We start from the raw sequence: 15,755 nt of genomic DNA, 5'->3' as shown, positions 1-15,755 counted from the left end.
AAAAGTTCAGAATGTGCACACATATTTGGAAATAGTGATACAAGGCAAATATTTTACAAAGCTTTACAAGCTTATTTCACATGCCAGCAAGGTTATGCTCAAAATCCTACAAGCTAGGCTTCAGCAGTATGCGAACCGAGAACTACCGGAAGTACAAGCTGGGATTCGAAGAGGCAGAGGAACTAGAGATCCAATCGCCAAAATTCGCTGAATCATGGAGAAAGCAAGAGAATTCCAGAAAAACGTCTATTTCTGCTTCATTGACTACGCTAAAGCCTTTGATTGTGTGGATCACAACAAACCGGCAAATTCTTAAAGAGATGGGAGTACCAGACCACCTTACCTGTCTCCTGAGAAACCTGTACGAGGGCCAAGAAGCAACAGTAAGAACCAGACATGGAACAACCGATTGGTTCAAAATTGGGAAAGGAGTACGACAAGGCTGCATATTGTCGCCCTGCTTATTTAACTTGTATGCAGAGTACATCATGAGAAACGCCGGGTTGGATGAATCACAGCTCGGAATTAAGATTGCCGGGAGAATTATCAACAACCTCAGATACGCAGACGATCCCACCCTAATGGCAGAAAGCGAAGAAGATCTAAAGAGCCTCTTGTTGAGAGTGAAAGTGGAGAGTGCAAAAGCTGGTTTGAAACTCAACATTAAAAAAACTAAGATCATGGCATCTGGCCCCATCACTTCCTGGCATATAGAAGGGGAAGAAATGGCAGCAGTAACAGATTTTATTTTCTTGGGCTCCAAGATCACCGCGGACGGTGACTGTAGCCATGAAATCAAAAGACGCTTGCTCCTTGGGAGGAAAGCTATGGCAAACCTAGACAGCCTGGTAAGAAGTAGACAATCACCTTGCCGACAAAGGTTCGTATAATCAAAGCTATGGTTTTCCCAGTAGCGACGTATGGCTGTGAGAGCTGGACTATAAGGAAGGCTGAGCGCCGAAGAATTGATGCTTTCGAACTGTGGTGCTGGAGAAGACTCTTACGAGTCCCCTGGACTGCAAGGAGGTCAAATCAGTCCATCCTAAAGGAAATCAACCCTGAGTGCTCATTGGAAGGACAGATACTGAAGCTGAAGCTCAAATATTTTGGCCACCTAATGCGAAGAGAAAACTCCCTGGAAAAGACCCTGATGCTGGGAAAGACTGAAGGCAAAAGGAGAAGGGGACGGCAGAGGATGAGATGGCTAGATAGCATCACCGATGCAATGAATATGAACTTGAGCATGCTCTGGGAGAGAGCGGAGGACAGGAAGGCCTGGCGTGCTATGGTCCATGGGGTGACAAAGAGTCGGACACGACTTAACGACTGAACAACAACAAGCTTACAGGGCAAATTTGACAGGGGAGAAATAATGGAGAACGGGAGGGAAATAGAGGGAGGGGTAAACAACGAGGGAATATGCCATTCTTCCAGTACTACACGCTTAGGCTAAGTTGCAATAGAGCCTCACCCAACCTTAGCCTTCATATTGTGGGACTGCAACTCCCATCATCCCCAACCACTGGTCAGGCTGGCTCAGAACGATGGTCATTGCAGTCCAGCACATCTGGAGGGCACCAAGTTGAGGAAAGCTATGGTAGGGCAGAAGGGAGGTCTCCAGATGTTTTGATTTCAACTCCCAGATGACCCTCCCAGCTTGGCCAAAGGTCAGGAATGCTGGGAGTTGAAGTCCAAAACTTTCTGGCCGCCCCTGCGGCATGGCATGCCTCTGAATACCAGTGGGTGGGGGTGGGGAGCAAAGAGGGCTGTTCCCTGCTTGTGGGATCCCGAAAGGGATCTGGTCGCCTTCTGTCGGGAAGAGGACACTGCACTAGAGAGGCCTTTGGCCTGTGCGGACCCAGCAAGGCCTCGCTGGGATGAGGAGAGGAGATGCAAATGGCGGGAAGAGAGCAAGGAGGCAGGAACCGGGAGGAAAGGGAAGAAGGAAAAGCTTGGCTGTGCGGGGCCTCTCCTGCCGCGTCTTTCTCGACAGGAACCCGAGACAAAAGGGCATGAATTCAGTGTATGCTCGCATCTCCCGGACACCATGGTGGGGAAAGGGGTTTGCCGCGAGGAGGACACGTGAACGGCTTGCAGAAGCGTCGGAATCCTGCCGGGTGCCCGTGCTGGTGAGAAAAGGGGAGAGCCAGAAAAAACGTTCCTCTTTACTTTGTTGCGGGGGGGGGGGGTGTCGTTTTTTCTTCCGCACGTCTGAATCCGCCTTCGCTTTGCACATTGTGTTATAGAGCTGGGGGGAGATGGTGACTGCACGTTGGATCTCCCTTTGCATTTCGGGGCGGGAGGGGCGGAGAAGGAAATCGATGATGGAAGAGACTGCAACCTTCTCTCTGGACGCAGCGGAGCGGATCCCTGAGTAAAGCTGCGTACGGTTGTGCCGCAAAGGGTGAGTGGGTGGAGATAGAGGAAAGGATCTGCCTTTGCAAACGGATCCGGGTCTCGCCATTGTTGCTATGACGAGGGGAGGCGGATGAGCCGGGCTGGAAGGAGAGACCTAGTGCTGTTAGTCCGCACCGTAGTGCTTTGCAAAGAGGTTTGGAATAATGCGATTTGGGGAGGGGGGCAGCCTCGTGCCCAAAGGCAAGATCCTCCAGCCACTTCATTCACTCCTCCAATTAAGTGGAGTGGGGGAGGAGAGACTCCAGGGGTGCATATGTCCTGCTAAAGTCAGTTTTCCGCTTCCCCTTTCCGATCAAAATGTTGCTATGAAATCACATTAAGCACAGAACAGTGGCGTTGATAAAGGACATCTAGGGCGCAAGCCTATGCATGTGTAGGCAGAAAAAAAAGTCCTACAACTCCCAGCTTACCCCAGCCAGCCATGGTGACTGGGAGTTGTAGGCCTTTTGTCTGTCTAAATATGCATAGCTTTGCACCCTAGATATATTTCAGTATTATTAACATTCTTTTTAACCTCATACGTTTCCTCCTATACTGCAGCCATCATCCTTAGCTATTCAGTGCCTCCTTAATCCGTGGGATCAACATATCCACCTGCTTTCTTTTTCAGCGTAAGCCCATCCTTACAGATGCAGTGCAGAAAGGGGCTTGACTTGCAGAGTAAATAGTTCCACTCCTTTTATGGCAGCAGGCCGCCCCATTTCACCCCTCCCCTGGCAAGAATCACCTGAATGGGGAAAAGTAGCACCCCACACCACCCAGTATTTTCTAGTGATCCTTGAGAAAAGGGAAATAACCTCAGAACATGGGCGGAGAGAGAAGCAATTTCCCAAGATGAATAGGCTTTGACTCCAGAATAAACACTACTGCATTGTTCCCTTCATGAATTTTTCATCCACTGTCCAATTGTAGAGGATGGTTGCCCTGAGAGAAGCACATAATCTCTTATTGTCTTACATGTATTCCTTTGAGGGGAATATGCCCCTCTAACTAGGTTCTTGGCCCACCAAATTACCTGGATCCCTTCCTCAATCATTCCTGTGCTTTGCCAGCCTTCACCCTGCTGTGGGAGGAGGAACTCACAAGCTTTCAGACTGACACAGGGAAGGGGGAATTGTGTGCAGGGAAACTGGCGAACAAAACTAGCCAAGTTCCCCCCCCCCCTTTCATTTCTGGCAGCTGGAAGTCTGAGGAAGCAATGGGGTTCTGCCCCCCACCCCCACCCCTCTGGCATCTAACAGGGGTTTCTGTAAGAATGGTTAGCCACAATACCTCTACAACACTCTTTGGCTGCCCCTGCCTTCCCTGGGACTACTTAAGACCTCTGTGCCCTGAGGGAAAGCAGAAGTGAGGATGCCCCGGGCCATTCATAGAATCATAGAATAGTAGGGCTGGAAGGGGCCTACAAGGCCATCGAGTCCAACCCCCTGCTCAAAGCAGGAATCCAAGCCAGAGCATCTCTGACAGATGGCTGTCCAGCCTCGTCTTGAAGGCCTCCAGTGTGGGAGCGACTATCACCATTCAACTGGTGCCATCAGCTCCTGAAGCAACCATCAATGGCCTGAGAGAATTCTGTTGTTCTAGATTTTCTACTGCTCGTTCTAGTATTTTAAAATGGTAAACCACCTCCCATGTTCGGGCAGAAAAGTGGTATATAATAACTGCAACAAATAAATAATAATAAATAATAATTAATTCATTGCCTGCTTGGGCTGACAGTTTTTTTCCAGCTTGTTACCAAGATTCTTTTTGGTTTGAGATGTGAGGAATTGGTACCAGCGGCTTTCTGTAGGCAAAGTACATGCTCCAGCATTAAGCCATGGCCCCTCCCTGTGTTATTGCTGTTCTAGTCAGCATATATGTCTCACTGAGGAGCTCAGGCGTTTAGACTTAACCATTTTGTTAAAAATGTATACGCTGTGAAGAAATTCCAGCCTTCTGTTTCTGGCAATCTCATTTTGGATCTCGGGTTGTGTACCGCAGTTGTACCTTGAGGCATGGATCTGTTTTAGAGTGCAGTCCATCAACACAGTTGGATGTCAGTGGAGGTTCTGTAGTGGTTCGGAGGCATCTTTATGTAGAAATCACGAGAGTCCATGAAAACCGTGCAGATTCAATTTCTGCTCTCCCCCGCCCCTTTTCTAAAATTCCTTTGAGTCAAAAAAGGAATTTAGGACCGAGTGCAAGAGCCTCTGAAGAGGAAGCAGCTGTTGGTGTTCCTACACTGCTTAGTTTTTCAGTTCTCCTTTTAGCTTTGGATTTCTGGAGACCAATTATAGGAAAGGTGGCGTCTTCTCTTCTGCTGTCATAATCAATGTATCTGCTGTCCCAAGCAGGATATGAGTGCAAACAGCACCCTCCGCCCATGTTCCCCAGCAGCTGGTGTACATAGGCCTAATACCTCTGATAGAGGTAGTGTACAGCCATCAGGACTAGTAGCCATTGATAGCCTTCTCCTTCAGGAATTTGCTCCATCATCAGGGCTGGGGAGCACCTTTCTCTACCAGAGATCTTGGAGAGCCATAGCCAGCTTGAGCAAAGTTCTCTGGCTTGTAGGGACTAATGGTCCAACTTGGCATAGAGCAGCTTTCTATGTACATAAGAGCTGAAGCCATTGAGGATCTTACCCCTTCCTTTCCTCCAGTCAGGACATATGTAGAAAAACAGAAGAAACGGCCTCTCTGCGTCTGAGGTAGAATGAGATGTTGAAGATGTGTGTTTCTGACATTTTTCACCTTGGCTTTGCCCCCAGAGAGTGAAGAGTGACGTCTGAGCCTCGATCACGATTGCGTCCTCCTTTTGGGACAAGGCGAGAGATTGCAGCAGAGCCAAGCCAGGTAGGAGATCCTCCAGAAGCCGATGGGGAGCGAGGGGGAGATGGAGATGGGTAGAGAGAAAGGAGGACCTGTACAAGGGGAGTGAAGCCAGCAGGGATCACAAAGCATCCTCCTTCCTTTATCCTAGTGAATGTAAAAAGGCCCCTCCTGGATCAGAACAAACAGTCCATCTAGTCTAGCAAGCCCACAAGCCGGGCATCACAGCAATAGCTGTCCCTTCTTCTTGATCCCTGGTATCTAGTATTCCAGAATTGCATTTGGCTGCCATGGCTAATATCTCTTGTTAGACCTGCACACCGTGAACTGTATAAGCCCTTACATGGCCATTTAAGCTAAGGGCCAGTGCTGGCCCCAGGTTTTTGAGGGCCCTTGGGCAAGACACCCTCAATGGGCCCCCTCTCTCGGTGAGTCTGCCTTCTCACTGCCATTGTTACCGGCTGCTATTGCTTGTCCTTTTTTCTTGCCATTGTTACCGCTTGCTTACAGGCAGAGAGCCAGGCAGTACATAAGAAATAAGAACATAGGAAGAGCCCTGCTGGATCATACCAAGGGTCCATCTAGTCCAGCATTCTGTTCGCACAGTGGCCAGCCAGCTGCCCACAGGAAACCCACAAGCAGGACACAAGTGCAACAGCACCCTCCCACCCATGTTCCCTAGCAACTGGTGTACCCAGGCATACTGCCTCTGATACTGGAAGTAGCCTATAGCCATCAGGACTTATAGCCATTGATAGCTTTCTCCTCCATGAATTTGTCTAACCCGCTTTTAAAGCCACCCAAATTGGTGGCTATCATTATGTTTTGTGGTAGCAGATTCCATAGTTTGACTCTGTACTGTGTGAAGAAGTCCTTGCTTTGATCTGTCCTGAGTCTCCCACCAATCAGCTTCATGGGATGACCCCAGGTTCTAGTATTATGAGGGGGGGAGAAAAATTTCTCCCCTTCCACATGAGTAATTTTGTATACCTCTTTCATGTCTCCCCTCACATAAAGCCTGTGATACTGGAGGTAGCATAGAGCCATCAGGACTAGTAGCCATTGATAGCCTTCTCCAGGAATTTGCCCAGTCCACTTTTAAAGCCATCCAAATTGGTGGGCATCACAACATCTTACAGTGGTGAATTCCATAGCTTAACTATGTCCTGTGTGAGGAAGTCCTCCTTCACTGCTCCTTCTTCTCATGCCTACCCTTGATGTCTGCCCTGAGACACCATAGAGGAACTTGCCTGTCAGTTGTACAGACTAGAGTCCCCAGGACACTGGGTGGGAATGCACATTTCTTATACATATTGCAAGATGGATGTCGTCTGTGTGGGGATTACACATTGCATGTAAATTCTTCAGCTGCTTGTAGGTTTCCCTGGCTGGACTGAGGCATCTGAAGTAGTCTATGCAGGCAGGTTCACATGGTAAAACTGTTCCTGTATTGGGGCGGTCGCATCTTTCAATGCCCACCCCACAGGGGAAAAAAATCCCTGTGTATAGAAAATGAGCATGGCAGAGGGAAAGCTAGGCTAGAACATGCTAGATTTCTATGTGCCAGGAGATTTGTTATTCTTCCTTTTTTTATGGGGGATCTGATTGCTCCACCCGCAGTCTAAAGTGGTACATTCCAATAATAGTGTTACCATGCTTTCTGCTGTTTGTGTGGACCAGCCTTCAGGGTATTGCCTGAAAAAATCAGCCTGCGTGCCAAGGGCATACAGATTTACAGACCAATGGATGTTGCGAGGTGTGTCCAGCTTGACCTAGGTGATGTTCCCTCTGGGGTGGCTTCTTTGTATTCCACATCTGTGCCTGAGCCTTTGAAAGGGTTTCTAGATACGTGGAGAGTGAGCTGGGGTCTCTCTGTTCTTGCAGATGCCGGTGGCCTTTGAAGATGTGGCCGTGTATTTCACGGAGGGCCAGGGGGCTCTGCTGGATCCGGATCAAAGGGCCTTGTACAGGGAAGTCATGCTGGAGAATTATGGGAATGTGGCCACGTTGGGTAATTAACTTGGTTCCTCATCTGTAAAAGTTGAAAATCTTGATGTTCCTCAATCTGTCATTGCATCTTTCCACTCTCTTAACCTTTTGAATAAATTAGGGCACAAAATTCTATGCATGTTTATACAGAAAAAAGTTCATGCTGGATGGGGAATGCTGAGAGTTGTAGGACTTTTTTCTGTCTAAGCATGCATAGGCTTGCACCCTTAGTATAGTTATTCAGTCTGAGGTAACATTCCTGGTGTAAAACAATATCCACCCCTCCTTTATCTCTCAGCACAGTTCCTTCCAAACACATGGGTCTTTAAATGGGGTCATTGGTACCATGTTGAGAGATTAGACTAGGTACCATCTCTTTATTAGGATAGGACCATAGTAAAATTATTAGCCATGATGCTAAAAATGATGGTATAAGAAAATAATAATAATAATGGTAGTGGTAGTAATGGGTAGCATGTAGCTTTTACTAGGAAAAAACACGTTGTGTAAAAAAATAGCTGGACATTCATAATACTCAAATTCAAATGTGAGCACAAGGTGGCAAAACAACTTGACAAATGCAATGCATTCTATAAAAAATAAAAGAGATATGAAAATAAAAGAAAACAGTCCTTTTTATTTTGCTGGTATGTTGATACCATACCTGCATTCAGAAATCCACAAAATCAGCAGAGTTGAAACACAAAATTTCTCAAACATTTTAAATAATCATAGAATTCATTGTCATCATTATTCTCTGTTCTCTTCCATCCTGAGAAGGCTGTCCAGTCGCCAAGCCTGAGCTCATCTCCCAGCTGGAACAAGGGGAAGAGCCGTGGGTGCCGGATGGAATGGAGAACTCCAACATTGACTCCGGTGAGGGTTCCAGGAGAGCCGGTCGACTGGAGACTTGTGGGCAATTTCTTGATTCTTTGGAATTCTGATCCCTCCCCTTTTAAAAAGTTGAGGTCTCTTCTTATGCATCGGTCATATTGCTTCAGATAGCAGGAAGAACCCAGCCCCTTTGCAAAGGATTCTGGGACATGTTCTAAAGCAACGACTAGCCTCCTGATTCATTAAAAGATTTCTACCCCGCCTCTCGATCAAAGATTCCCCAGGCACCTAAAAACAAACTCCATTGCCTTATGGAAACCGAGTGATCTAGACCACATCCAGTGTTTGGTACCTGCACACTGCTGAGAAAGATCAGGAGTGGGGTGTGAACTGTGAGGTTTCTTTGCTTTTCTGTCTCAGGTGTGGTGTTCTCTTGGGAAGGTGCATCAGGGCAGGCATTTCCCCCTTGTTTAACTATGGGAGGAGAGGAACTGTCCAGCTATTTAAAAAGCACTGCCATTATTCCCTCCTCTCCCTTCTTGCACTAGCTCAGATAGCACTGGAAAATGAAGTTCTCCCACTCCTGTGGCTTTTAATAATCTTTGCCGCTGCTCCTCCTTCCCCCTGCCTTTTTCATCCATTTTGTATTGTCTCTTTCAGAATGTCAACCTGAGGGCAAGTGTAATTCCCTTTAATATAATTATTGTACCATACCGAGCTCTTTAAATCAGGGGTGGGCAACACTCAGCCCCCACTGCCCCCCCGCCACACTGCCAAATGTGGTGGCAGTGATTTTTAAAAAAAATGCGGGACACACACACACAAATTGGCGCTTTTAACAGTATGGAGTGCTAAAAGGGTCAAACTTAGTTCATTTGCAAAGTAAATTTGACTGTTTTAGTGCTCTGTAGCTGCTACCAACTGCTAAAAACAAATGCATTTTTCTTGAAAACAAGCTAAATTTAGCCCTGTCAGTGCTACTGAGTGCTAGGGCAAACTAGAAATTAAAAACACACACACAGGGCACCCCATTGACCTGCCCATAGAACTATCTATTTTATTTATATCTATCTATATATCTTAAAGGAATTTATTGAAGTAATGTACACTACAAAAACTCAGTTACAAACACAACAAAATAAAAATAGTAATACCGTATTTTCCGGTGTATAAGACGACTGGGCGTATAAGACGACCCCCAACATTTCCAGTTAAAATATCACGGCAAGTGATGTACCTTACTGGCGATTGGCTGGTTGTTGTATACAAAGCCTGCTTGGATTGGTGAGCTCTCCCTGCCTGCCCAGCCCTCCCTGTCTCCAAGACTATCACGCCTCTTTTTTCCATACCCCGGGTGTTCCGGACGCCTGCAGCTTGCTCCGCCCTTCACTTACACCTTCCCGGTGAGGCGCCCCCTCACCTCGTCATCGGGACCGTGTTAAGTCACTTCTTTCCACGAATCCTGGTGAGTGGATTTTCTTCTACCATACTTGTACAGCGCCACCCTTGCTGCTTTCATACGGTCGCCGCATACGGGGGGGATGCGGCCGCGGCCATTTTTGAGCTCCCCCCACCATATGCGGCGACCGCAGATTCTCCAGTCCGGCTCGGTAGTTTCAGCACCCGCCCTATAAGACGACACCCGCCCTATAAGACGACACCCGACTTTTGAGAAGATTTACCTTGGTTAAAAAGTCGTCTTATACGCCGGAAAATACGGTATGTCTATTTCATCATACATATCTAAAAGAGTAACCAGCAGCATACTCGGTCAACCAAAATTAAGCTGCAAAAGCTTGGAGGAAAGGAAATGTTTTTAGCATGAGGTGCCTGAATTGCTGGAGGTTGCCTTAATTCCTTAACCCACAATTTGCTGCAGTGTGTGCCTTTTTAAATATTCATCCTTCGATCAGGGGTTGCTATGTGACGTCCAAACCCAGACACTATAGATAAATCATAGGTTAAACAACTCACAGTTAACCTAGAATTAGTAGTAACCTAGAATTAGGTTCATTGAGGGTTGTTTAACCTACAATTAACCTATAGTATTTGAGTATTCAAAATGGCCGTGGAATGTGCCTGGCACACACTGTAGCAAATTGTGGGTTAATTAACCCATGTTTTGCCTTTGTTACTTGCAAACCAGGTCAATCTCACCATAGTCTTAATGGCTCAAGTTCCCCCTTCAATCTGCCTCCTGTCCTGGGTTTCCTTCTTTTCCATGCTCCAAAGTGAATATTGTTTCTCTTTTCTCTTTATTGCAGCAAGCAAGTGTATGGAAGGGCACTTGTGCCCCAAGTGTGGGCGACGTTTTGCTCAAAAGTCGAGTCTTGCTAAACATCAGCATATACACACGGGAGAGAAACCCTATAAATGCTCAGAGTGCGGGAAGTGTTATGCTTGGCAGTCGCAACTCATATACCACCAGAGAGTGCACACGGGAGAGAAACCGTATAAATGTTTGGAGTGTGGGAAGTGTTTTGCTTGGAAGTCACAACTTGTATACCATGAGAGAGTTAATGCAGGAGAGAAACCCTATAAATGCTTTGACTGTGAGAAGTGTTTTGCTCAGAAATCATCACTCCTGAACCACCAAAGAATCCATACAGGAGAAAAACCATACAAGTGCTCTGAGTGTGGGAAGTGTTTTGCTCGGAAATCAAAACTCGTGGACCATGAAAGAGTCCACACACGAGAGAAATGCTATAAATGCTTGCAATGCGGACAGTGTTTTGGTCAGAAATCACAACTCATGACTCACCAGAGAGTCCACACAGAAGTGAAACCTCATAAGTGCTTGGAGTGTGAGAAGTGTTTTGCTCAGAAATCGCAACTCATGACTCACCAGAGAGTCCACACAGGAGAGAAATCCCATAAATGCTTGGAGTGTGAGAAATGGTTTACTTGGAAATCGCAACTCATGAGGCACCAAACAGTCCACACAGGAGAGAAACCTTATGAATGCTTTGAGTGTGGTAAATGTTTTGCTTCTCCCTCAGCATTGGCAAGACACAAGAGAGTCCACAAAGGAGAGAAACCATATCGCTGTTTGGATTGTGGGAAGTGTTTTGCTACTTCCTCATCCTTTGCAGTTCATCAGAGAGTCCACACAGGAGAGAAACCTCATAAGTGCTTGGAATGCGAGCAGTGTTTTGCTTGGAAATCACAACTCATACAACACCAGATAGTCCACACGGGAGAGAAACCCTATACGTGCTCAGTGTGCGAGAAGTGCTTTGTTTGGAAATCACAATTGATACACCACCAGATAGTCCATACAGGAGAGAAGCCCTATAAATGCTTGGAGTGTGGGAAGTGTTTTGCTTGGAAATTAGGACTCATGATCCACCAAAGAGTCCACACAGGAGAGAAACCCTATACATGCTTGGAGTGCGGGAAGTGTTTTTCTCTGAAATCAAATCTTGTGAGCCACCAGAAAGTTCACGTAGGGAAAAAAACTCATAAATGCTTGTTGTGTGGCAATTCTTTCCCTTCAAAATCAGCCCTTCTTAGACACCAACCAGCCCATGTGGATGTCAGGAGCACCCTAGCTGCCTCTTACAGTTATCTCCAATAGCTAACTCAAGACACAGACAAAAAGGATTCTTTTCAAGGCTTTATTCTGTTTACAACTTAATGACTCTTTCAGATGCTAATCACCAGCAACTAAGCAAGGAACAGCCCTGGGAAAAGATAGCAGAGTAGCCTAAGCTCCAGGTAAGGCAGTTGGTCCCTGTTTGAAGGAGAATCACAGGAAGACCCTGAACTTTTGGGCTAGGGAGAGATCCTCCCTCTGTCCCTTGGGTCCTCGGGACGTGACCGTTGCTTGCGCGCCAAACGAGCACTACGCCTCCTTTCCGCGCCCTCCATCTGTTGTCGCTCCCTGTGTCGGCGCCGAGTGTCCAGCAAGCCCCCCTCCAGCGCTCTCTCGCTGCCAGGGTCACTATCTATCCCAGGAATGCCGGCAGGAGGAATCTCTTCCAGCTGCTGTGCTGGTGAGAGATGAGCACACTCCTCTCCCACAGATTGCCGTTCCTTCTCAGAATCAGAACTGCTCTGGGATCCTATTGGCTCATTTTCCACCCTGACAGTGGATGAGAAGAAACCTTATGAACGTTCCCAACCTTTTCCCATGCAGTAAGGCATGGCGCTTACTTAAACATCAAAGAATGTGCAGGTGAGAGATGCTGCCCCCCAGCCCCAAATTAGCTTTCTTTGAAACCTTTGGCTTTCTAAGAGATATTTACACACTGTTGAGTCACACACCCTTAGCCAAAATTAGGGGTGCATGATGGAAATGAATCAGCTGCAGATGAACTAGATGTAAGTGGTGTGCAGAAGGAGGGGTGCTCTCATTCTCAGTGATTTCAGTAATTTTTGTATTAATGAATTATATATATTTCTTCTTTTAACATTTAAAATGTTGGTCTACTGCGTTTCTGCCTAAAAACAGACCTTCGAGATGGTTGACAATAGGATTAAATTAAGACATTGTGAATATAATATGGATTGAGAGGGGAAAAAGGCCTATGGTGACAACTGAGGTTACTGGGAGACTAATTGTGATGTGTGTGTGTGTGTGTGTGTGTGTGTGTGTATGTGGAGTTTGGCCAGGAATCAGCCTCAGAGCTTTAGATTATAAACAGCATTTATTACAAATAAAACAAGATTCAGCATAAGGCTGAGAAGGAAATAAAGTGAGCACCAAAACAAAACAACCTACAAACTTACTGGCCTACCATAACCTTGGCACAGACAATTCCCACAAAGGGCTCCCAGCCTCTGAAGCGTATCGGGAGAGGCAGGCCTGCTTCCAAGCAACCGCCATCTATTTAACCCGGCCCAGGGAGAAGCAAAGTACTAGCCTAATTCATAGAAAGCCCATAAGCACATGGCACAATTACCCCCTCCTAGGTAGGCCAAGATACTGCTCAAGGCTAAAGATACAGGCATCTCTTCAGAAGCCTAATACAAAACAACTCCCTTGGCCAGAATAAAAAGACACAGAAGACCAACTCAGTGTCAGAGTAAATGATTGATTGATTACATTTCTATTCCCCCCAACAGCTGAAGCTGTCTGGGCGCTTCACAAAAAATAAAACCATAAAATAAAACATGCTAAAATATAATATAAATTGATAATTCATAATAATATAAAGGTTTACATAATAAGAATGTAAAAGTTTAAAACAACAGTATAAAATAAAAATAAAACCTAATAAAAATAAAATAAAAAATGCATGAGCAAAGGGCTGGACGTGCATGATCTCATCTGATCTCGGAAGCTAAGCAGGGTCAGCCCTGGTTAGTACTTGGATGGGAGGCTACCTGGGAATCAGCCTTCCTGCATTGAGCAGGGGGTTGGACTCGATGGTCTTGTAGGCCCCTTCCAAACCTATGATTCTATGTTTAGACAGAAAAAAGGCCTACAGCTCCCAGTATTCCCCAGCCAACATGGCTGGGGAATGTTCGGAGTTGTAGGACTATTTTCTGTCTAATAGGATTGCACCCTTAGGGTATCTCAGAAATGCAAGGATCTTGCCTTCCATAATTTTGGCTAGGATGTTCAAGTTCGTGTTTAAATCATCCATTTCAGTAACGGCAAGTTTTTCAGCACATGCTTGTTGTGAGGTTGATGTTTTTCATGTGGAGCCTCTTCCCAAAAGAAAAATGGCCATTACCAGACTTACAGCTGCAGAAACCACTAAGTGTGGGAAGGGAGGCGTCTGAGTGTGTATAGGAGAGAGTATTTTAATCCCTGAAATCAGCTGTGTCCTTCTTTAGACAACCTTCTAATGTAGCGGTGGGGAACCTTTTTCAGCTTGAGGTCTGAATTCAGTTTTGAAGAAGCTTTTGGGCGGGGGGGGGGGAGGCAAAGGGGGCCGGGCCAAAATACCAAAAAAATCAGCATATTTTAGCTTAAGAGCTTCTCTACACAAGTGTTTTATTTATTGCACGCTTGTGAGTGGTGACTCATGGAGGTTTGTGGGTCCTTTACATGATGTTGTCAACTTCCAGGACATCTCCCGTGCTTTCCCCCCTTTATCCCACTTTCAAAAAGATTGGCGATAAGCTGTAATACACCTTAATGGCACCATATCAGCAGTGTGACATGCTGCTGTTGCACTCTAATTCAGCCACCAGATGGCGCAGTTTCATTAAACATCTAGGGCCTTGCTGAGAAGGGAAGTTTTCAGTTCCAAATCATGTGTTCGCCATCTAAAGGAGCCCATTGTAAACCTGGAAGGACTCTGGAAGAAGAACGCCCCAGTTTTTGCATAATGTAGAGAAGCCGTAAGCTTTTACTGCCAGTAACTAAGCCATAGGGGAGGCATTTCAACCTTTTAGAATGGGGGGAAAACTACACAAAGGTCAGGAAACCAACACACAATTGGTGTTTGGGGGAAAGGACAGGGAAAGGAGGCATGCCCATTTGGGAAACCTGGCCAGAGGAGTTCCCATGTGATCTGGAACCCAGATTTTGTAGGGTTTCAGATTGCGTTGAAGCCCTACACATACACACCTGAGGGTATGGCTAGAGAGATGCACCGTAAGGGACCAAACATAACTTGGTTTTTACAAGTTGGGGAAATGTCTGCGTAGGGGGGTGGGGGTGGGATAGAGCTTAAAACAGAAAACACCAACATTGTCATAAATAAGAGGACGTTTGTGTTATTGTTTGGGCTTACAGTCTCCACACTGCACATTATCAAGAAACAGAAGAAACAATATGGGGGAAACCACTGCAGTTCCCAGGACCTCTGTACTAGGCCTGTGCACCGATTTGGATTCGGAAGTCCAAAGCATGGTGGCCATTTTGTACACCTTCTGCCATTTTGCCTGTGGGCTCCCCCTGCTGGTGATGCATGGAACTTGCCTACAGTGCCCCAAGTGGTCATGTGAGACATTGCATGGGACTAAGCGCTCAGCTAATAAAATACAATTCAATTAATTTCAATGGGATTCTTCAACTCTGCCTCTCATACTGTTGATACCCCACATCCACCCTGCCCCTTTTATACCAGGAGGAGTTTTTGATTGGGCCTCCCCAACTCCCCACCCCCTTTTCTACATCTCCCTCACCCCTTTTCCTCAAGGGGAAGTGTTGATGGGGGGGGGCTGGCGTAAGGGTGGGCAGGGAGAGAGGCCTGAGCCCAATACTTCAAATCCAAACCAGCGCACAGGCGTACTCTGTACAAACTCTTTCCTTTAAAATTAGTGCCTGTCTCTGGCCTAACAGAATAGGATCTGAGTTGTTGACATCTACAGCACAGAGCAAATGTAATTATCTAGTTCTGTAGACGGTGTCGCAGAGTTATTCAATAGTTATTAGAAACCATTTCGAGAAAGTGAAGTTCAACTAACACACTATCTTAAAAACCTGCCTCAAAAAGCATTTCACTCATTATTCTAAAAGAGAAAATAGTACACAAGAGGTTGAAAATCCTACAAGCAGCCCTTCTCCATCTCTGGCAGTAAATAATACGGTAATAATACATAATGCTGCCTGATCCTGACACACGATGCTGTGCCTGAGCATGCCACCACACTTTTGGAACGTTTGGCCTGGCTTGGCCACAGGTACCCGGCTGAGTGGGTGGCTTTTTAAATTGAAAAAGAGATGCTCTACAGCAGCCTTCCCCAACATGGAACCTTGCAGACGTGTTGGACTACAACACCCCTAATTCCCAGCCAGCATGG

The 15,755-nt window shown here is 46.3% G+C and overlaps 1 protein-coding gene across 1 annotated transcript in view; it reads left to right on the top strand.

The window, feature by feature from the left end:
• The window catches only part of LOC146355458 (uncharacterized), a 31,834-nt gene extending 18,587 nt beyond the window's left edge, over window positions 1-13,247 (top strand). Inside the window, exon 7 of the mRNA XM_084840958.1 lies at window positions 10,327-13,247. Coding sequence (XP_084697084.1) covers window positions 10,327-11,631 — 1,305 coding nt within the window. The 3' untranslated portion in view covers window positions 11,632-13,247. The remainder of the gene's footprint in view (window positions 1-10,326) is intronic.
• Window positions 13,248-15,755: the final 2,508 nt, after the last annotated feature.

Source organism: Heloderma suspectum, chromosome 2 (assembly GCF_057233095.1).
Source record: "Heloderma suspectum isolate Gila_16-S chromosome 2, 16-S_ref, whole genome shotgun sequence".
NCBI lineage: Eukaryota > Metazoa > Chordata > Lepidosauria > Squamata > Helodermatidae > Heloderma > Heloderma suspectum.
Note: the sequence above shows the minus strand (reverse complement) of the source record. Positions and strands in the feature narration are given on the sequence as shown.